This window comes from Salvelinus fontinalis, chromosome 6 (assembly GCF_029448725.1).
Source record: "Salvelinus fontinalis isolate EN_2023a chromosome 6, ASM2944872v1, whole genome shotgun sequence".
Lineage (NCBI taxonomy): Eukaryota > Metazoa > Chordata > Actinopteri > Salmoniformes > Salmonidae > Salvelinus > Salvelinus fontinalis.
The window spans coordinates 73,253,483-73,277,216 of record NC_074670.1 but is presented as its reverse complement, the minus strand read 5'-3'; the positions used below and the strand labels follow the sequence as shown (position 1 = coordinate 73,277,216).

The window sequence follows — 23,734 nt, the reverse complement described above, 5'->3', positions numbered from 1 at the left end:
TGGCGCCCTCTAGGATGGTCTTCAGTCCGGGACTCGCTGCAAGGGTCGCCGCTCCAAAGTGGGTATTGACTATGGTGGAGTGGGGTCCACGTCCCGCACCCGAGCCGCCGGCGTAAGAAGGCCCACCCGGACCCTCCCCTTCTGTGTCAGGTTTTGCGGCCGGAGTCCGCACCTTTGGGGAGGGTACTGTCACGCCCTGGCCTTAGTTATCTTTGTTTTCTTTATTATTTTAGTTAGGTCAGGGTGTGACATGGGGGATGTTTGTGTGTTTTGTCTAGTCTAGGGTGTTTTATATTGTCTAGTGGGTTTTGTAGAGTTCATGGGGTTGTGTTCTGTGTAGGTGTTTATGTAAGTCTATGGTTGCCTGGATTGGTTCTCAATTAGAGACAGCTGTCTATCGTTGTCTCTGATTGGGAGCCATATTTTAGGCAGCCATAGGCATTAGGTAGGTTGTGGGTAATTTTCTATGTCTTGACGTTAGTTGCTTGTGTCTGCACTTTCGTTTGATAGCTTCACGGTCGTTTGTTGTTTTGTCTAGTTTGTATTAGTGTTCGTGTTCGTTTCTTCTTCTATTAAAAAGAAGATGTATTTATATCACGCTGCGCCTTGGTCCTCTCTTTCACCTAACGACGATCGTGACACTGAGTTTTGTATTTAATTGACGTTAATGGTTAAAAAATGGCGATTTTCCGGGCCTTCTTTTCACACCACCTGATAGAGATTCTGAATGGAAGGGAGTTTGGCCCCAGTGATGTACTGGGCTGTCCGCATAAACCTCTGTAGCCCCATGCGATCGAAGGCGGTGCTATTGCCATACCGAGCAGTGATGCAGCCAGTGAATATGCTCTCTATGGTACAGCTGTAGAACCTTTTGAGGATTTGAGGGCCCATGCCAAACCTTTTCAACCTCCTGAGGGGGAAGAGGCACTGTCACGCCTTCTTCACGACAGTGCGTGTGTGTTTGGACCATTTTAAGTCTTTAGTGGTTTGGACACCGAGGAACTTGAAGCTGTCTACCTGCTCCACTGCTGCCCCGTCGATGTGGATGGGGCATGTGTTACACCCCTGAACAAGGGGGGAAATAATCACGAGAGTGATAGGTTAATGTTTACTCATTGAGAACTTTCAGTGCAATGAGAAAAAGACCGCAAATTCTCTGTGAACTTGAGTGGAGACCAGAGCAATCGATCTCAGGCTCATAGATTAAGAGCATTTAGTAGATCACAGATTAACACTTTTACCCACGACAACATAAAGTAATCAACATAACGTTTACACATTCCTCTCACAATTCGTACCCTTTGTATGCTTGACGGATTTTAACACAATTATATAAATGTTATCAATCTATCAACTAATACTGAATGCATGATCTTCTTAACCTTAGATGTTTTAAGATCCTCACATACTTTGAATTTACTAATACTTTTTAATGTATAACAGGCTATTAGTATTTCCTTTAACCTGTCACACATGCCCCCCCCCCCCCCCCCCCCCCCCCCCCGTTTCCTGTAGTCCACGATAAGCTCCTTGGTCTTGTTGACGTTGAGGCAGTGGTTGTTGCTCCAGCACCACACTGCCAGGTCACTGACCTCCTCCCTCACCGTCACCAGTGATCAGGTCATGTCGTCAGCGAACTTGATAATGGTGTTGGTGTCGTGCATGGCCACACAGTCGTGGGTGTACAGGGAGTACAGTTGGGGACTAAGCACACACCCCTGTGGGGCCCCTGTGTTAAGGGTCAGCGTGGTGGAGGTGACGTTGCCTACCCTCACCACCTGGGGTCGGCCCTTCAGGAAGTCCAGGGTCCAGTTGCAGAGGGAGGTGTGACCCAGCTTGGAGGGGACAATGGAGTGTTAATAGTGTTAATAGTTAGCAGTTAAACACGTCCACATTACCATCACCACACACTGTGTTTCTGTGTTTCTCTCTGAGTGTTTGGTCTGCCTGTGGCTTCCAAATTATGCAATCCCTGCCAAACGCTACCAGCCTGTCACTGTCCTGCCACCCACTCTTCTCTTCTCCTCCTCCTTACCTCCTCTCTTCTCTTATTGTTTTAGCCCTGGCATGATGGTGCACCTTACCAGCCGCAGCTATGCGTCTCCCAGCATGTGTGTTTGATGAGAATCCCACCATGCCTCTCCAGTTCATGCCTGCTCAAGTTTAGAACATGCATGTGTAACAGTATAACTTTAAACCGTCCCCTCGCCCCGACACGGGCGCGAACCAGGGACCCTCTGCACACATCAACAAAGGTTGCCCACGAAGCACGGTCGTTACCCATCGCTCCACAAAGGCCACGGCCCTTGCAAAGCAAGGGGCAACACTACTTAAGTCTCAGAGCAAGTGATGTAACTGATTGAAATGCTACTAGCGCGTACCCGCTAACTAGCTAGCCATTTCACATCCGTTACACTCACCCCCCTTTCAACCTCCTCCTTTTCCGCAGCAACCAGTGATCCGGGTCAACAGCATCAATGTAACAGTATAACTTTAAACCGTCCCCTCGCCCCGACACGGGCGCGAACCAGGGACCCTCTGCACACATCAACAAAGGTTGCCCACGAAGCACGGTCGTTACCCATCGCTCCACAAAGGCCACGGCCCTTGCAAAGCAAGGGGCAACACTACTTAAGTCTCAGAGCAAGTGACGTAACTGATTGAAATGCTACTAGCGCGTACCCGCTAACTAGCTAGCCATTTCACATCCGTTACACATGGCTCCAGGACAACACCAACACCTGCATGGACCAGGAGTCCATTCACTGACTGTCTATGAAAGGAGTGAATTCAGTGAAAGTAGGGAACAGAAGAATATGTTCTGTACTGTATGCATGTACTTTGACAATCTGTTCAGTTTGTCTTGGAAACTGCTTCAGTCTCTTGCCACAGTTTCTCTCGGAGTGGAAGCACTGACCGCGGACACATGCACATGTTAATACTCTACTGATTCATTAGGAAACGTGCATCATATAGACACGGTGGATAGTGCACCTGCAATAAACAACAAAATCATAAATAGAAACATGTAATAACACAGCAAATATATTAGAGTGCAAATACAGTAAGGCTAGTGCTGGGAATATATGCCAATCAATACACTGTTTCCTCATATGTTGTAGGAAAATATGTTTGCCAATAATGTTTTCCCTTGTATCCACCAATATGTTATTCAAAGTATTACCTAAATCTAACCACAACAGATGTGTCCAGTAAATATCATTAAATGTTATTACATTGTTGGCTAATAGCTGTTGGCATGCCAACATGATTCTGACAGGTCTGTTTACATCTGCTGCAAATTTCTTTCCGTCCGATGCAAGGAACAACAAGAGACACAGGTTTCTTAGCCAAACACTAGCAAATAACCCCCTACTCATAGACACTTTTTTTTTACAAGAGCTTTTATGGAAATACGGGACTTTCACTGGACACTCCCCTCTCAACCTTGGACTTGGAAGTCTGCGTCTCTGATTGGTCGCTGAGCTTGGCTGACAACACCTGCTTGACTCCATCTAAATTGACGACCCGCCCTGGCTCTGGGAAATATAGGCAGCATCCCTGCGGTCCCAGCGTTCACTCTCTCTCTCTCTACGCTGCACAGCAGAGTGCAACGAGTTACCACAGACAGACAGAGAGCAGACTGGCTGGTTGGAACGGTGCGTTTCCGATACACACTGCATCGTTGTTTCAGAGCAGAGAGAAGGCAGATTATAACACAGGTACCTACTGGTGTTCGCAGATAGAGAGGCAGAAATGTTGGTCAAATTTGCAATAGCGCTGTTGGTTTTGTCAGTTTTGGAGCAAGTGGTGGGATTGGATAATATCGATGTTCATGACAACCCGTCAGAGAAACCGGCCAGCCAGAAAGGACGTATGTCTCTGCAGAACACAGGTAAGAAAGAGCCCAAAGAGACGTGCTCACACACACACCCACGAAGATAGAAAGATATATATATATATATAATGCAGACTGACCTGGTATGGGAAGTGGCTCGATGTTGAAATGATGTGTTATCAGAATACAGATCAGTGGGATAAATATGCGCGAGTGGTACCGCATGCTTGTGTGTGCACGTGCTCTCCGCGCTGTGGATATTAGAGCGAAGAACACGTTCGCTCTCTCTTCATTCATCTGTTTCTTGACCGACATACTGGTTTTATCATGGATGAGATTACCATTTCAGATTATCCACAAAGTGCATATATTGCAAATACAGGGAGACAGAAATCCAATATGTTAGTAAACTGTTAATAGATACACAAGGTTAGTCATGATAGACGGTGTATATGGCAGCGCCTCTAAGTGTATGTGATTACGTTTTTTTTCTGGGTATGCTCGATACAACGTGATTGGTTCAAAGTTAGCCAACATCCAGCCGATCCATTGACAACGAGTATGCCTTTTGCATTTGAATTAAACAAATTTGGCAAAATGACTTAGCCAATGAGCAGGCTACCACATATGAGTGATTTTAATGTGGTTGAAATAGAGGCGACACTGTAATCAGTGGCCACCGTCATTCAGGGCAGGCCCCACCTGTTTAGCTATAATACAAATAATGTTGTTGCCTGTTTTGCATGTCATTTTTGCATTAATACATGTCATATCAGTTTGTAAGCAATGTAATAATAAAAAAAAGTTAATAAAGCCGCTTACAAACATGGTCTCTTTTTTGTTTTCTTGAGTAAAGCAGCTCCAAAATGCAGGTGTTTCAGCCTAGCTCAGTGCTTTCTGTGGTGGGGCAGCCAACAGAAAATACAGAGTGTAGTGGTTGGTAATATTCTCTAGTTTCGCTGTGATTGGCTCACTGTTCTGTCACTCATGGGGACACTACGTAGCCTCAATCTACAGGGAGAGCTAAAGAGTAAAGCCCAATGGGTGCTGCCATAGATTTACAGTAGAAGTGCCCATCCAAGAAGGCTCAAGGTCATTGGCCACAAATAAGATGATATGAAATTTAAATGATTTTTTAAATTTAGCAAGTCGGTTAAGAACAAATTCTTATCTACAATGACGGCCTACCCAGGCCAAACCTGGACGACACTGGGCCAATTGTGCGCCGCCCTATGGGACTCCCAATCATGGTCGGATGTGATACAGCCTGGATCACGTTATATCTACCGTAGCTTTGATTGGACTGATCATGTCAATATCATACTTTCAAAATCGTAGCTAGACAAGCAGTCATCATGAATCACTTTGACAATCTACTAGCAAATCCTTCTCAATCCTTGTCATATGAAGAGAAATTATAGATAACACGTATCGGTGCTCATCGGCCATCGGCCATTGGACATAAACATTACACAACAAGTTGGAAATCGCAAATTCAACAATGAGTGGTTTGTAAGGAATCAGTGGCTAACTGCAAGTGTTGCAAAGCAATCACTATTTTGCTTTCCCTGCTATTCGGTGGAGAGGTGTGGTCCAAGTCTGGGTTCAAGGGTCTCTTTTCCAAGCTTAAAAGGATAAACATTCAAACGCAATGTCACAAGTGTAGAGAGGAGTAGGCAGGAGGCAGTCGCAGGTTTAGAACTACTGAGTTTTTTAAAGCACCATATATAAAAGCGGGATGAAACCCAAAGTGCTAAATAATAAAGTACTCAGGAAATAGTAGGAGAGATTCCTCTCAGGAAAACAAACAACATTTACAAAGACAAATGACAGAGGGAGTATATATACAGTGATTGAGTGGGGATTGGAACCAGGTGTGTGTAATGATGACGAGACAAATCCAGGGTTGATGAGTGAAGGGCGTTTGCCAGCAGCAAGTTCGGCAGCAGCTAGAAGGCCGGAAATGCCGAATGCCTGAGCTGGACAGGAGGGGGAGCCAAAGTGAAGGCTGGTGTGACACGCAACACCATTGGCCAGAAAAGGTTGAATACATTGACCATGCTGTCAATCCAGCATGATTTCTGTCACGTTCAAAACAACTGGAAACTCGGAACTGAGAAATCTCAGACTTCAGTGAGTTCAAGACAAAAAGCACCATAAATCCAGAGAATCACAGACTTTGATGATAAGGTCTCATGACAAAATTTGCCCACAAGAAGGACTACTGTGCCACCTTCCTGTTCAAGTGGGCACAGCACAACGGTGAGTCCATAAATGTCTTGTATGCTGCTGCATAAATTATGTACTATGCCAGGGAGATATGTATACTGTAGCTAAGAAAGTAATACTAAGTGTATGTTGTGTAGTAACCCATGTGTCTCACCTTAATAATTTGGTCCCTTTCCCCTCTTAATTTCATCTATGTTCTGACTTGGTGGTGCACATGTAGCCCATAGCCTGTTTTAGAGAAATGTCATCAAATATTGTAAGAACTTTCATTCGTTGCTAATATGACCCCTTTATTTATCCTACGGTTCTGACTTGGTATAGAGGGAGAATACTGTAAAAACGTCCCATGTTCTGAATTCTGTCACTGTACATTTCAAAAGTGCTGAACAAATAGTTATATTGACTACGTCCTTCTTAGCTCTCTCATTAATGTCTTAATAATCTAAATTTCAGATTGCCTCTTATCCGCTCATCATTCCCTTATGCCATAGTTTGTACATCTCAATTGTCAGTAGAAACCACATTGTTTAAGCAAGTCAGGTATATCAGCTATGGTTTTTAGAAAGCTAGTACATGAGGCTGAATGAACTGTTTCGCTGCCAGACAAGACTCCACTGATAGCCAGGTGTAGTGATGGTAAGGATTCACTCCATGGTGCTGAAAAGAAAGCTCTGTTGTTGGAACAGCTTTATGTAGACCCTAACAGTTTGTGGGCACCACTTGTCACCGTTATAGTGCAATTCATGTATTTCTTTAGTGTTGCGTAGTTGCATTGCTGGAAGGTATCTAAAACATGTTTGTTTTTTTGCGCCACCTAGATTTACATGCTAAAATCACCACTGACTGTAATGGACAACTGTAATTTTAGGTATTATCAACAGTAAAAAAAACTCTGAAATGTTTAACTGAAGCATACTATAAATTATGGTGCATTGTGGGAAAATAGTATATTTGTATTTGGGGGGGGGGGGGGGGGGGGGGGGGGGGGGGTTATATTTCATATGGTACTGAAATTCCACCCAACAGAATACAGTGCCTCACTGTATCTTTGGAGCACCAGAAACCCTTTGACCACTAGTGGGTTCACGGTGTTGTAGTTTCTGGCTCATTAATATATTTTAAGGCTGCCTTGTAAGATGCTATATTTGTTGCACCTGCGAGTGAGAACGCTGTACCAATTTAACTCCTATGTGGTTATAGTGCCCCATCAATTAAAAATGTATAGGGGCCAGATTAGTGCGGCAGCAAGTCTTGAATTAAATGGTTGAGCATTTTGCCATGTCCATTTGGTCTGTTTTCCCTGTACTTTCTGCCAGTTTGAAAGCCTTTCTTAAGACCTCAAGAAGTGCAAGTGATATAAAACACCAAATATTAATTAATGTGTACACGCATTATCAAGCAGCTAACCTGCTTGCACCAATCCCTTGTAATTACAGTAACATTCTGTGAAATACAAACCCCTCCCCTTAATTCGTTCAGATTATGGTAGCATTTACTAATTTACATTCCAAACCAGGTGGTTCGAGCCCTGAATCCTGATTGGCTGACAGCCGTGGTATATCAGACCATATACCATGGGTATGATAAAAAACATTCATTTTTTACTGCTCTAATTACTTTGGTAACCAGTTTATAATGGCAATAAGGTCCATCGGAGGTTCGTTGTGGTAGATGGCCGATATACGCCAGCTAAGGGCTGTATCCAGGCACTCCGCTTTGTGTCGTGTGTAAGAACAATTTAGCCGTGGTATATTGGCCATATAGCACACCCCCTCGGGCTTTATTACTTAAGTATAATACAGTCAATTTTACGCTGTTGTAATATGAAATACAGAATTTTACTCGCCACTGAGTTACCTGTAAGATACTGTGAAATTCATGGCAACCTCTTTAAGGTTCGCACACACATCGCACTGAATGTGGGACTAGTGTTCATCTGCCGAACATTCCGCGCGCTGTGTTTTAGGGACCACCGGCTGTAGACGCCTGACTGCCGACATTTTTAACACGATTCTACATGTAAAATCGGTTCGCAATTTACGTTCAGAGATGTTAAGTACTCTCGTCCAGCAAACACTATTGGTGCATGAGCCCTTACAGTGTACTCCAGGCTTGAACTGCTGGTTGTTAGGCTCCTACAACGCATGTTGATAGGGAATGATGCAATCGCCTCTGTTTCAGCATTCTTAACAGGAATCTTAGAAAAGGGCTACAGTCTATTTACAATAACCAATATTATGAAATACTTCTCTCCATTAATCAATATAGAAATCATGAGAATGTAAGGGTTTAAATCCTTGTAGTTGCAGGGACAGCTCTGACGCAGCTCTGCACAGTAGAGTCCCTCAGTCAGTCAGTCTCACACCACTGTGTAATTCAATGCACGTTGCGGCCAGCTCGTACGATCCACGCACATTCCGGTGTAAACGCCAACACAAGCACTCGCTGCCGACAGCGGCTCACTTTTCCTGCAGCGCACCAAAGTTCAACCTAATGCCCACATCCCTTACACCCCCCCCCCCCCTCCATCTCAAACACACAGACACACAACCCTCCCCCCCCCCCCCAACAGAGCAGTGCTTGTTGACGAGCATCATTTCTCAAATAAATCTACTGCGTTAATTCGTTATTTACTCTGACCGGAGGGCTCGTGAGATTAATCTGCCTAGGCTATCAAATATCACACTTACAGTGATCCGCTGTTGAAATGCTATAGGTCTATTAATTAATGCATATCCCCCATTAAGATATGCTGTATATCCAAGACTGTATATCCTACGTTTTTTTTCTCATGCTGACCCGTTCTCAACGGCCCATATGGAGTGCCATACCCGGTGTAGTTAGTGATTCTATCCCACGTGGACAGAACGCCTCAGTGACAGTGACTAGAGGGAGATGAATAACCTTTCAGCTCCCAACTGATGGGACACACTCTCTCTGTGGTTCTTCAAGACTGATTACAGAAGTTATTAAAATAAATGTTTTGAACCTGTACAGTCCAAAATAAACACTTATAATAGGCCTACAGTGTGTGTAGCCTAACAGTGTGTCCATATATACTATATGTTACATAACCGTTTACATAAACTGAAAATAGCTGCTTTTCTCCTTTTGGGAAGGCCTCTCTAAATATCCTACCATTTGGGGTTAACAGGCAGACTTTTCCCTCTCTCCTGGTCATTTCGTTTTGGTCCACTATCATTTGTTTTATTTCTGTCCTGCTTGGCTGCCACTCGTCAGACGTTGTATAACGTTGGCATTTCAGTCATTTAGCAGACGCTCTTATCCAGAGTGACTTACATTAGTGAGTGTATATATACATTTTCATAGTTAGTTTTCTTCATACTGGTCCCCCGTGGGAACCGAACCCACAACCCTGGCGTTGCGAAGGCGCCATGCTCTACCAACTGAGTTACATGGACAGCAAGAGGCCCAAGGGTGGTGTCACCTGCCAACCCACTACAGCCCTGGACTGGACTGGTACACATATCTTCTCTTCTGTATATTTGGATATTCCGGTTTCAATGTAAACATCAACCACTGGTCTTACCAGAGTCATGTCATATTAGACTGCATTATGAAACATTTAATGTGTCCCACTCTATCCCCTATAGTGCACTATTAGGGAATAGGGTGCCATCTGGGACAGGACCAGTCACCAGTCCAGTCCATGTCCCCACAGCAGCCCAGCCAGGGAGTCACTTAGAAAGTTCCTGTGAAAAGCAGATGGGGGTCAAATATGTATACTGGCAACACAGACAGGAAATACTAATTATAGATAAACTAATACACAGTCAGTCTCATCTACATGATAGTTTAATACCAGGAAAACTGACACCTGTTGACTTCAACTCCGTAAAGGCACAATAGAGATAGATGCCTTGTGCGTTTGTATGTTCTCTAGTACCCAACGCTCTATCTGCAGTGCAGCACCCCCTCCTATCCTCACGGCAGGCAATGCAGATGTATTTTGACGCAGAATGACACAGTAAATAATCTCTCTGTCACCCTGCATTCTTCTCTCTGTGAAGAGACATGTTGTTTTCTTGTCTTTTCCTCTCTCACAGACATGTTGTTTTCTTGTCTTCTCCTCTCTCCACAGACATGTTGTTTTCTTGTCTTCTCCTCTCTCCACAGACATGTTGTTTTCTTGTCTTCTCCTCTCTCCACAGACATGTTGTTTTCTTGTCTTCTCCTCTCTCCACAGACATGTTGTTTTCTTGTCTTCTCCTCTCTCCACAGACATGTTGTTTTCTTGTCTTCTCCTCTCTCCACAGACATGTTGTTTTCTTGTCTTCTCCTCTCTCCACAGACATGTTGTTTTCTTGTCTTCTCCTCTCTCCACAGACATGTTGTTTTCTTGTCTTCTCCTCTCTCCACAGACATGTTGTTTTCTTGTCTTCTCCTCTCTCCACAGACATGTTGTTTTCTTGTCTTCTCCTCTCTCCACAGACATGTTGTTTTCTTGTCTTCTCCTCTCTCCACAGACATGTTGTTTTCTTGTCTTCTCCTCTCTCCACAGACATGTTGTTTTCTTGTCTTCTCCTCTCTCCACAGACATGTTGTTTTCTTGTCTTCTCCTCTCTCCACAGACATGTTGTTTTCTTGTCTTCTCCTCTCTCCACAGACATGTTGTTTTCTTGTCTTCTCCTCTCTCCACAGACATGTTGTTTTCTTGTCTTCTCCTCTCTCCACAGACATGTTGTTTTCTTGTCTTCTCCTCTCTCCACAGACATGTTGTTTTCTTGTCTTCTCCTCTCTCCACAGACATGTTGTTTTCTTGTCTTCTCCTCTCTCCACAGACATGTTGTTTTCTTGTCTTCTCCTCTCTCCACAGACATGTTGTTTTCTTGTCTTCTCCTCTCTCCACAGACATGTTGTTTTCTTGTCTTCTCCTCTCTCCACAGACATGTTGTTTTCTTGTCTTCTCCTCTCTCCACAGACATGTTGTTTTCTTGTCTTCTCCTCTCTCCACAGACATGTTGTTTTCTTGTCTTCTCCGCTCTCCACAGACATGTTGTTTTCTTGTCTTCTCCTCTCTCCACAGACATGTTGTTTTCTTGTCTTCTCCTCTCTCCACAGACATGTTGTTTTCTTGTCTTCTCCGCTCTCCACAGACATGTTGTTTTTTTGTCTTCTCCTCTCTCCACAGACATGTTGTTTTTTTGTCTTCTCCTCTCTCCACAGACATGTTGTTTTCTTGTCTTCTCCTCTCTCCACAGACATGTTGTTTTTTTGTCTTCTCCTCTCTCCACAGACATGTTGTTTTCTTGTCTTCTCCGCTCTCCACAGACATGTTGTTTTCTTGTCTTCTCCGCTCTCCACAGACATGTTGTTTTCTTGTCTTCTCCGCTCTCCACAGACATGTTTTTTTCTTGTCTTCTCCTCTCTCCACAGACATGTTGTTTTCTTGTCTTCTCCTCTCTCCACAGAGATGTTGTTTTCTTGTCTTCTCCTCTCTCCACAGAGATGTTGTTTTCTTGTCTCTGGCACCGAAGCCTGGAGGCTGGTTTAGTATTCATCTACTATACTGACAGTAGAAAGAATGTGAATCCCAAATGGAACCCTATTTCCTATATAGTGCACTACTTTGGATCAGGGTCCACATAGAAGCTGTCTGCCAGGAGAACTCAAATCCCAGCCTGGATGTCCAGACCAAACCACTCGTCATTTTCTTTCATCCCCAGCTGAATGATTCATGTTACTGATTGGCCAGAGAGTAACCTGGTGGGAAACGATGAAAACCTGAAACTTGTTTTGTTATAAATGTTTTTGTTTGTTACACGTGGACAAAGAAACAAGGGGGGGGACACAATACGGTCCCAAGGTGGTCTCTATATGAGAAAAGGATCCTAGAACTCTTACTCTAGCAGAACCTTAGGTTAAAAAGATGACAAGGGGGAAACGGCTCTGAGACTATGGCCTGTATCACTACATGTAATGGGGATAGAGGTTGATGCTTGATAGTAGACTGTAAGTGTCAGTGACAACTCTCTCTCCATCTCTCTCCGTCCAGCTGAGATCCAGCACTGTCTGGTGAGTGCAGGAGACGTGGGCTGCGGTGTGTTTGAGTGTTTTGAGAACAACTCTTGTGAGATCAGAGGCCTGCAGGAGATCTGTCTGACCTTCCTACACAACGCCGGAAAGTTTGATTCCCAGGTAAGGCACTCTGTATGTTTGTGTGCTTAAGACTACATGTGTATGTGCGTACATGCGTATAAGTTAGTGCACACGTGGATTTATTGAGTTGTTTGCATCCGTAGCCAATGTGTGTGTACCCCAGTCCCCTTTCCTCTCCCACGGAGGTCAGGTCTCTGTGTATCAGGGCAGAGTGCTCCAGGTCCAGGGGTAGCCAGCTGGCACAATTCCCAGCCAGATCCCCTGTCAGACGGGTAGAACAGGCTTTGTCCCGGCCTCTCACTGGGCCATCAGACTGGGTCACAGAGGAATTAGTTCTAACCACCCTAGAACTAGAACACGTATGTTCATGTGTTAGCAGGTTTTTATTGGTTCACCACAATCAACCAATCCAATAATCCCCAGCTTCTAATTGGTCCATTCAACCCCTCACCCCTCCCTTGCAATTATACCCAAGGTCGTTGCTGTAAATGAGAATGTTTTCTCAGTCAATTTACCTGGTAAAATAAAGGTTAAATACAGTCATTAATGGTTGAGTGTTCTGTATGTGTGGGTTGAGTGTTCCATACCCCTGTCTGTGTGGGTTTAGGGTTGAGTGTTCTATATGCCTGTATGTGTGTGTTTAGGGTTGAGTGTTCTATATGCCTGTCTGTGTGTGTTTAGGGTTGAGTGTTCTATATGCCTGTATGTGTGTGTTTAGGGTTGAGTGTTCTATATTCCTGTCTGTGTGGGTTTAGGGTTGAGTGTTCTATATGCCTGTCTGTGTGTGTTTAGGGTTGAGGGTTCTATATGCCTGTCTGTGTGGGTTAAGGGTTGAGTGTTCTATATCTGTGGGTTTAGGGTTGAGTGTTCTATATGCCTGTCTGTGTGTGTTTAGGGTTGAGTGTTCTATATGCCTGTCTGTGTGTGTTTAGGGTTGAGTGTTCTATATGCCTGTCTGTGTGTGTTTAGTGTTGAGGGTTCTATATGCCTGTCTGTGTGGGTTTAGGGTTGAGTGTTCTAAACCTCAGCAAAAAAAGAAACTTCCTCTCACTGTCAACTGTGTTTATTTTCAGCAAACTTAACATGTGTAAATATTTGTATGAACATAACAAGATTCAACAACTGAGACATAAACTGAACAAGTTTCACAGACATGTGACTAACATAAATTGAATAATGTGCCCCTGAACAAAGGGGGGGTCAAAATCAAAAGTAACAGTCGGTGTCTGGTGTGGCCACCAGCTGCATTAAGTACTGCAGTGCATCTCCTCCTCATGGACTGCACCAGATTTGCCAGTTCTTGCTGTGAGATGTTACCCCACTCTTCCACCAAGGCACCTGCAAGTTCCCGGACCTTTCTGCGGGGAATGGCCCTAGCCCTCACTCTCCAATCCTACAAGTCCCAGACATGCTCAATGGGATTGAGATCCAGTCTCTTCGCTGGTCATGGAAGAACACTGACATTCCTGTCTTGCAGGAAATCACGCACAGAACGAGCAGTATGGCTGGTGGCATTGTCATGCTGGAGGGTCATGTCAGGATGAGCCTGCAGGAAGGGTACCACATGAGGGAGGAGGATGTCTTCCCTGTAACGCACAGCGTTGAGATTGCCTGCAATGACAACAAGCTCAGTCCAATGATGCTGTGACACATCGCCCCAGACCATAACGGACCCTCCACCTCCAAATCGATCCCGCTCCAGAGTACAGGCCTCGGTGTAATGCTCATTCCTTCGACGATAAATGCGAATCCGGCCATCGCCCCTGGTGAGACAAAACCGCGACTTGTCAGTGAAGAGGACTTTTTGCCAGTCCTGTCTGGTCCAGTGACGGTGGGTTTGTGCCCATAGGTGACGTTGTTGCCGGTGATGTCTGGTGAGGACCTGCCTTACAACAGGCCTACAAGCCCTCAGTCCAGTCTCTCTCAGCCTATTGCGGACAGTCTGAGCACTGATGGAGGGATTGTGTGTTCCTTGTGTAACTCGGGCAGTTGTTGTTGCCATCCTGTACCTGTCCCACAGGTGTGATGTTCGGATGTACCGATCCTGTGCAGGTGTTGTTACACGTGGTCTGCCACTGCGAGGACGATCAGCTGTCCGTCCTGTCTCCCTGTAGCTCTGTCTTAGGCGTCTCACTTTGCAATTTATTGCCCTGGCCACATCTACAGTCCTCATGCCTCCTTGCAGCATGCCTAAGGCACGTTCACGCAGATGAGCAGGGACCCTGGGCATCTTTCTTTTGGTGTTTTTTAGAGTCAGGAGAAAGGCCTCTTTTTAGTGTCCTAAGTTTTCATAACTGTGACCTTAATTGCCTACCGTCTATAAGGTTATAGTGTCTTAACGACCGCTCCACAGGTGCATGTTCATTCACATTGTTTATGGTTTTAATTTTATTTTAATGTATTTTTTTATTTCACCTTTATTTAACCAGGTAGGCCAGTTGAGAACAAGTTCTCATTTACAACTGCGACCTGGCCAAGATAAAGCAAAGCAGTGCGACACAACACAGAGTTACACATGACATAAACAAACGTACAGTCAATAACACAATAGAAAAGTCTATATACAGTGTGTGCAAATTAAGTAAGATTAGGGAGGTAAGGGAATAAATAGGCCATAGTGGAGAAATAATTACAATTTAGCAATTAAACACTGGAGTGATAGATGTGCAGAAGATGAATGTGCAAGTAGATACTGGGGCGCAAAGGAGAAGAAGAAAAACATAACAATATGGGGGTGAGGTAGTTGGGTGGGCTAATTACAGATGGGCTATGTACCGGTGCAATGATCTGTAAGCTGCAGATCATTGCACCTGGTTCATTGAACAAGCATGGGAAACAGTTTTTAAACACTTTACAATGAAGATATGTGAAGTTATTTGAATATTTAAGAATTATCTTTGAAAGACAGGGTCCTGAAAATTGACTTTACTTTTTTTGCTGAGTTTATGTCTGTGTGGATTTAGGGTAAGGGTTGAGTGTTCTATATGTCTGTGTGGATTTAGGGTTGAGTGTTCTAATATGTCTGTGTGGGTTTAGGGTTGAGTGTTCTATAGGTCTGTGTGGATTTAAGGTTGAGTGTTCTATATGTCTGTGTGGGTTTTGGGTTGAGTGTTCTATAGGTCTGTGTGGGTTTAAGGTTGAGTGTTCTATAGGTCTGTGTGGGTTTAGGGTTGAGTGTTCTATAGGTCTGTGTGGATTTAAGGTTGAGTGTTCTATATGTCTGTGTGGGTTTTGGGTTGAGTGTTCTATAGGTCTGTGTGGGTTTAAGGTTGAGTGTTCTATAGGTCTGTGTGGGTTTAGGGTTGAGTGTTCTACACTGCTCAAAAAAATAAAGGGAACACTTAAACAACACAATGTAACTCCAAGTCAATCACACTTCTGTGAAATCAAACTGTCCACTTAGGAAGCAACACTGATTGACAATACATTTCACATGCTGTTGTGCAAATGGAATAGACAAAAGGTGGAAATTATAGGCAATTAGCAAGACACCCCCCAAAACAGGAGTGATTCTGCAGGTGGTGACCACAGACCACTTCTCAGTTCCTGTGCTTCCTGGCTGATGTTTTGGTCACTTTTGAATGCTGGCGGTGCTCTCACTCTAGTGGTAGCATGAGACGGAGTCTACAACCCACACAAGTGGCTCAGGTAGTGCAGTTCATCCAGGATGGCACATCAATGCGAACTGTGGCAAAAAGGTTTGCTGTGTCTGTCAGCGTAGTGTCCAGAGCATGCAGGCGCTACCAGGAGACAGGCCAGTACATCAGGAGACGTGGAGGAGGCCGTAGGAGGGCAACAAGCCAGCAGCAGGACCGCTACCTCAGCCTTTGTGCAAGGAGGTGCACTGCCAGAGCCCTGCAAAATGACCTCCTGCAGGCCACAAATGTGCATGTGTCAGCATATGGTCTCACAAGGGGTCTGAGGATCTCATCTCGGTACCTAATGGCAGTCAGGCTACCTCTGGCGAGCACATGGAGGGCTGTGCGGCCCCACAAAGAAATGCCACCCACACCATTTTTTTATTTTTATTTTTTCACCTTTTTTTAACCAGGTAGGCTAGTTGAGAACAAGCTCTCATTTGCAACTGCGACCTGGCCAAGATAAAGCATAGCAGTGTGAACAGACAACAACACAGAGTTACACATGGAGTAAACAATAAACAAGTCAATAACATGGTAGAAAAAAAAGAGAATCTATATACAATGTGTGCAAAAGGCATGAGGTAGGCAATAAATCGAGTAATTACAATTTAGCAGATTAACACTGGAGTGATACATCATCAGATGATCATGTGCAAGAAGAGATACTGGTGTGCAAAAGAGCAGAAAAGTAAATAAATAAAAGCAGTATGGGGGGTGAGGTAGGTAAATTGGGTGGATAGTTTACAGATGGACTATGTACAGCTGCAGCGATCGGTTAGCTGCTCGGATAGTAGATTTTTAAAGTTGTTGAGGGAGATAAAAGTCTCCAACTTCAGAGATTTTTGCAATTCGTTCCAGTCGCAGGCAGCAGAGAACTGGAAGGAAAGGCGTCCAAATGAGGTTTTGGCTTTAGGGATGATCAGTGAGATACACCTGCTGGACCGCGTGCTACGGGTGGGTGTAGCCATCGTGACCAGTGAACTGAGATAAGGCAGCACTTTACCTAGCATAGCCTTGTAGATGACCTGGAGCCAGTGGGTCTGACGACGAACATGTAGCGAGGGCCAGCCGACTAGGGCATACAGGTCGCAGTGGTGGGTCGTATAAGGTGCTTTAGTAACAAAACGGATGGCACTGTGATAAACTGCATCCAGTTTGCTGAGTAGAGTATTGGAAGCTATTTTGTAGATGACATCGCCGAAGTCGAGGATCGGTAGGATAGTCAGTTTTACTAGGGTAAGTTTGGCGGCGTGAGTGAAGGAGGCTTTGTTGCGGAATAGAAAGCCGACTCTAGATTTGATTTTGGATTGGAGATGTTTGATATGAGTCTGGAAGGAGAGTTTGCAGTCTAGCCAGACACCTAGGTACTTATAGATGTCCACATATTCTAGGTCGGAACCGTCCAGGGTGGTGATGCTAGTCGGGCGTGCGGGTGCAGGCAGCGAACGGTTGAAAAGCATGCATTTGGTTTTACTAGCGTTTAAGAGCAGTTGGAGGCCACGGAAGGAGTGTTGTATGGCATTGAAGCTCGTTTGGAGGTTAGATAGCACAGTGTCCAAGGAAGGGCCGGAAGTATACAGAATCCATGACTGACCCATCGCCAAACCGGTCATGCTGGAGGATGTTGCAGGCAGCAGAACGTTCTCCACGGCGTCTCCAGACTCTGTCACGTCTGTCACATGTGCTCATGTGCTCAGTGTGAACCTGCTTTCATCTGTGAAGAGCACAGGGCGCCAGTGGCGAATTTGCCAATCTTGGTGTTCTCTGGCAAATGCCAAACGTCCTGCACGGTGTTGGGCTGTAAGCACAACCCCCACCTGTGGACGTCGGGCCCTCATACCACCCTCATGGAGTCTGTTTCTGACCGTTTGAGCAGACACATGCACATTTGTGGCCTGCTGGAGGTCATTTTGCAGGGCGCTGGCAGTGCACCTCCTTGCACTAAGGCGGAGGTAGCGGTCCTGCTGCTGGGTTGTTGCCCTCCTACGGCCTCCTCCACGTCTCCTGATGTACTGGCCTGTCTCCTGGTAGCGCCTCCATGCTCTGGACACTACGCTGACAGACACAGCAAACCTTTTTGCCACAGCTCGCATTGATGTGCCATCCTGGATGAACTGCACTACCTAAGCCACTTGTGTGGGTTGTAGACTCCGTCTCATGCTACCACTAGAGTGAGAGCACCGCCAGCATTCAAAAGTGACCAAAACATCAGCCAGGAAGCACAGGAACTGAGAAGTGGTCTGTGGTCACCACCTGCAGAATCACTCATGTTTTGGAGGGTGTCTTGCTAATTGCCTATAATTTCCACCTTTTGTCTATTCCATTTGCACAACAGCATGTGAAATTTATTGTCAATCAGTGTTGCTTCCTACGTGGACAGTTTGATTTCACAGAAGTGTGATTGACTTGGAGTTACATTGTGTTGTTTAAGTGTTCCCTTTATTTTTTTGAGCAGTGTATATCTACTGTGTGGGTTTAGGGTAAGTCGTTCATCAAGGATGCTCTGAAGTGCATGGCCCACGGTCTGAGACACAAGTTCAGCTGCATCAGCAGGAAGTGCCTGGCCATTAAAGAGATGGTGTTCCAGCTGCAGAGAGAGTGCTACCTCAGACACAACCTGTGTTCTGCAGCCAAGGAGAACGTTGCTGTCATGGTGGAGATGATCCACTTCCAGGACCTCTTCCCTAAAGGGTGAGGATGGTGGCATTCATCAGTGTCTTTCTCGGTCCGTCTCATCCCTTCTCTTTCCTAAAGGGTGAGGAGGACTATATCTCTCTTTATCTCTGACCCTTTGTCTCTTCCTCCCTCTGCCTCATTCTCTCTGCCTTCTCTACTCTTCTCTCTGCCTCTTCCCCTTTTAACTTACCTAGAAGGTCAACCACCCATACCAAGCTGTGGATGTCCAGCCCTATATTAGTACAATAGTATAATAATCCCATGATCTTTCTTCCCCCCCACAGGCCATATGTGGAGCTGGTTAACATCCTACTGAGCTGTGGGGAGGAGGTGAAGGAGGCCTTAACCAGGAGCGTCCGGCTGCAGTGTGAGCAGAACTGGGGGGCTCTCTGTGACAGCCTGAGTGTCTGCTCTTCCCTCACCCCCCCTCCCGGTCAGTCCCCCGCCTCCCCCGACCACCGCCGCCACGGGTCCCCCCACTCTGAGCCAGACCACGCCCGACCCCCCCGACAGGGGGACAAGGACAAGTCCAGTAAAGGAGGCTTCAATGTCCACCCCCGCAGCCGCAGCCAGGGTCCCCGCCGACAGAGCCCCGAGGCTGGGGTGGTGGCGGAGCAGGAAGACCCTGAGGCCACAGACATCCGGAGGTGAAAGAGACATTGGACCCTAACTATCCTGATTCTTCCCCCGACCGTGTCACCATCGCAGCCCCCCCCCCCTCCCCCCCCACATACACACACAGACAGATACTGTACATGCAAAAACACACATACACGCACATCTACACACCTACACACAGACTCTCTCTCTCTCCCGCTCCTCTGCAGTCATTCCAGCAGGTAACATGGTGTAGCTCGTTCAGTTACTCCAGATTGTAGTCCACGATGTTGTTTCTGTTTATTATTGAAATATAATAAGTATTATTATCCAGGTTTTTTTATTTTAAGTGTTAGGACTTTTTTGGGCTCTAATATAGCGTTTCTCAAATCGTACTCACTGTAACATTTCATTATATTTGTATTATTTATTTTATTGTTTATGCAATGTTTAAATATCCAAATGTACATAGAAATATACTTATCTATATTTATACAGTACAAACATGTATAAATATAGTCACCATATGCAGTACTGATGTACTATACGATTATAGTACATGGTGTGTTCTGTCGTATACCATACCTCCCGACCCATCACCACCCATAACCACCCATAGATATGTAACATTCAGCTTTGTTGTTTCAAAGTGGGAATGTGTTGTTAGTATTATAATTCTAGATACTTGATGATTAAATACAAACTTTACTGGTTTTGAAGTCCAGTTCTGGCACATATGACTTGTAGTGCATGAGGTTGGGTTACCATGGCAAAGTAAACAAACTGGTACATTCTCTGATGGCCAGCTTCCATCGTTAGGATTCCTACTATTAGGGAGCCCAGGACACAGCGTCTGTCTGTAGCAGCACATTCAATGTGTGTCTCAAATAGCACCCTATTCCCTACAGAGTGCACTGCTTTTGACCAGGGCTGTATGGGCTATTTGGGGATGCAGATATAGCAGACATAGCTTAGGTCCTCTGACTTCAGCTAATGTGCAACCCCATGCATCCAGGTGCCTCAACATGCTGGTCTCTTCTGTTGTGACTCCTCTCTGTGACGCTGAGGTTTACTAGAGTTCACTCGACTGGGGTGACAATGTTGTACAATCAGTAAGTAGCACTAGGAAGATTCAAAGGAGATTTTCAATTGATTTGGTTTAAAGATGAATTATTGAAACTTTTATTGGACTCAAAAGGTAGAAATGTTACTGTTGTGGTAACGTACTCGCAGACAGTCCTACGGACACGCTACAGACAGTCCTACGGACACGCTACAGACAGTCCTACGGACACGCTACAGACAGTCCTACGGACACGCTACAGACAGTCCTACGGACACGCTACAGACAGTCCTACGGACACGCTACAGACAGTCCTACGGACACGCTACAGACAGTCCTACGGGCACGCTACAGACAGTCCTACGGACACGCTACAGACAGTCCGACAGACGGTCCTACAGACAGTCCGAACTACAGACACGCTACACAGTCCGAAAGACAGACATACTACAGACAGTCCTACAGACATGCTACAGACGGTCCTACAGACAGACGCGCTACAGACGGTCCTACAGACACGCTACAGACAGACATGCTAGACGGTCCTACAGACACACGCTACAGGCGGTCCTACAGACAGACACGCCACAGACAGTCCAACAGGCACGTCACAGACAGTCCTACCAACACGCAACAGACAGCCCTACAGACACGCTACAGACAGTCCGGCAGACAGACATGCTACAGACAGACATACCTACAGTCCTACAGACACACTACAGACAGTTTTACAACACGCTACAGACAGACACGCTACAGACTGTCCTACAGACAGACACACTACAGACAGTTTTACAACACGCTACAGACAGACACGCTACAGACTGTCCTACAGACAGACACACTACAGACAGTTTTACAACACGCTACAGACAGACGCGCTACAGACGGTCCTACAGACAGACACACTACAGACAGTCCTACAGACAGACACGCTACAGACAGTTTTACAACACGCTACAGACAGACGGTCCCACAGACGGTCCTACAGACAGATGTGCTACAGACAGTCCTACAGACACACTACAGACAGTCCTACAGACAGATGTGCTACAGACAGTCCTACAGACACACTACAGACAGTTTTACAACACTACAGTCCTACAGACACGCTACAGACAGACACGCTACAGACAGTGCTACAGACAGACACACAACAGACATACACGCTACAGACAGACACACAACAGACATACACGCTACAGACAGTCCTACAGACAGACATGCTACAGACAGTCCTGCAGATATTCATACAGACACGCTAGACAGACAGTAGCACCCCAGAAACTGCATCTCAGTAAGCATCAGTAGTATGATTGACTAGTATGATTCGCTACAGACATTCATACAGACACGCTACAGACATTCATACAGACACGCTACAGACACGCTACAGACATTCATACAGACACTCTACAGACACGCTACAGACATTCATACAGACACGCTACAGACATTCATACAGACACGCTACAGACATTCATACAGACACGCTACAGACGTTCATACAGACACGCTACAGACATTCATACAGACATGCTACAGACATTCATGCAGACACTCTACAGACACGCTACAGACATTCATACAGACACTCTACAGACACGCTACAGACATTCATACAGACACGCTACAGACATTCATACAGACACGCTACAGACATTCATACAGACATGCTACAGACATTCATGCAGACACGCTACAGACATTCATACAGACATGCTACAGACATTCATGCAGACACGCTACAGACATTCATGCAGACACGCTACAGACATTCATACAGACACGCTACAGACATTCATACAGACACTCTACAGACATTCATACAGACACGCTACAGACATTCATACAGACACTCTACAGACACGCTACAGACATTCATACAGACACTCTACAGACACGCTACAGACATTCATGCAGACACGCTACAGACATTCATGCAGACACGCCACAGATATTCATACAGACACGCTAGACATACAGTAGCACCCCAGTAACTGCATCTCAGTAAGCATCAGTAGTATGACTGACTAGTATGACTGATTGACTAGTATGACTGATTGACTAGTATGATTGATTGACTAGTATGATTGATTGACTAGTATGATTGATTGACTATTATGATTGATTGACTAGTATGATTGCCTGCCTGTTATGATTGATGAGTATGATTGATTGATTGACAGGTGTGTTTCTGATGATACCACTGAGCGCTGTACAGCTGAAGCCATCTCCAGACTCCAGACGGAAGCCAGTCTGTACACTAACGTGACACCACAAGACTATGAAAGCCCACTCAGCTAAACTCCTAGGCATTAGCCCAGGGAGCTAACATAAATATTGAGGTTTCTGCAGTCAAGTAACCAGGAGCAGTCAATCAACAGTGTCTTTCTGTTTAACCTCCAGGTCAGACCCCCCTCTCTCTCTTCCTGGCCACAGTCATATGCTAAAATGGCACCCTATTCCCTACATTGTGCACTATATAGGGAATAGGGTGCCATTGGGACGCCGCCCAGTGAGGACCCCCACACTGGCTCCGGCTGCAGTCCGCTGTTATTCTAAATGGTAGATTTACCTAGGCCACTAGAGAATTCCTCTGGGCCACAGCCAAAAGCTGTCTGGCCGCATGAGGAGAGAGGAAAGGAGGACGAGACCTCCACTCAACGGTTCCTGAGGAGCGACTTTCCCTCTCCTCCTCCCCTGTTCCTTCTTCCACCTCTTCTTACGGTTCAGAGGTGTATGTTGGTCAGTCATGGAGGCTCTCCTGCCCCTCTAAGCTTCGACATGTCTATTCAGATGATGTGACATCCTATTGCAGTTCATTGTCTTATCATTGGACACCAGGTGTGTCCCTTCATTAATAATGTAAATGACTGTAACTGACAATCTGTTCCATATTCTGTCACTATCTTCTGCATTTTGTGTTCCGGGAGAAATAGTCTGAAGTGCTTCCTGTTTCTCAGTGTTCCATACAGCACGTCACTTCCTCTACACCTCCAGTTGTGCTCATGGATTAGCAGCCGCACCAGAATGACCATACAGAATGTGGTCTGGTATGGTTTTAATTCACCTGTCTGATAATGTGTATACAAACAGTACTATGAAACTCTAAGGACTCATGGAATCAAAATCAACAGAAATGTATCTTGATATCATTAAAGTGTATTTTTGTGTGAATATTTTGTACACTGAGTTTGGTCATGAAGGTGTTGTGTGTTCAATAGGTAGCTCTGATCATGAACTGCAACAACTCAGAGGAATTATAACCACTTTATAATACTGACACGAGATACAGAAAAGATGCATTGAAAAACATGCATACCACAAAGATAAGACAAGGAATTATTTTAATGCACAAGAGACTGAGGGTGGACTTTCTCAGCTACAATGAATGTAGCTTCTTCAATACCAGTGCAACGTTCAGTTGCCAAATGTTGTCAAACATTGCAGATAGTAAGTAACGCCATGAATAGAGCAGACATGATTCCTTGTTCTCAGGTTGCAGATGCAAGTTTGTTCTACATAACATATTTCTATCTGAACATTTTAAAACGTTGTGCCCCTGAT

At 45.3% G+C, this 23,734-nt stretch overlaps 1 protein-coding gene across 2 annotated transcripts; it reads left to right on the top strand.

Moving 5' to 3' along the window:
• Positions 1-3,490: 3,490 nt before the first annotated feature.
• LOC129858700 (stanniocalcin-2-like) lies at positions 3,491-23,344 on the top strand. Of its 2 annotated transcripts, none has more exons than XM_055928029.1 (4): positions 3,491-3,895; positions 12,084-12,226; positions 18,416-18,519; positions 18,789-23,344. In XM_055928029.1, the coding sequence occupies exons 1-4, from the start codon at positions 3,757-3,759 to the stop codon at positions 19,153-19,155; spliced, it is 753 nt and encodes a 250-aa protein (XP_055784004.1). In that variant the 5' UTR covers positions 3,491-3,756; the 3' UTR covers positions 19,156-23,344. The 2 variants fall into 2 exon arrangements, with proteins under 2 accessions (XP_055784004.1, XP_055784003.1); XM_055928028.1 differs by having other exon boundaries at positions 3,512-3,895; positions 18,308-18,519.
• The last annotated feature ends 390 nt before the right edge of the window (positions 23,345-23,734 follow it).

Bases quoted from the DNA above. Each gene is read 5' to 3' on its own strand.
- LOC129858700 (XM_055928028.1), top strand. From the start codon at position 3,757: ATGTTGGTCAAATTTGCAATAGCGCTGTTGGTTTTGTCAGTTTTGGAG. The intron at 12,227-18,307 runs GTAAGGCACTCT...GTGTGGGTTTAG, and splicing joins CCGGAAAGTTTGATTCCCAG to GGTAAGTCGTTCATCAAGGA. The intron at 18,520-18,788 runs GTGAGGATGGTG...TCCCCCCCACAG, and splicing joins CAGGACCTCTTCCCTAAAGG to GCCATATGTGGAGCTGGTTA.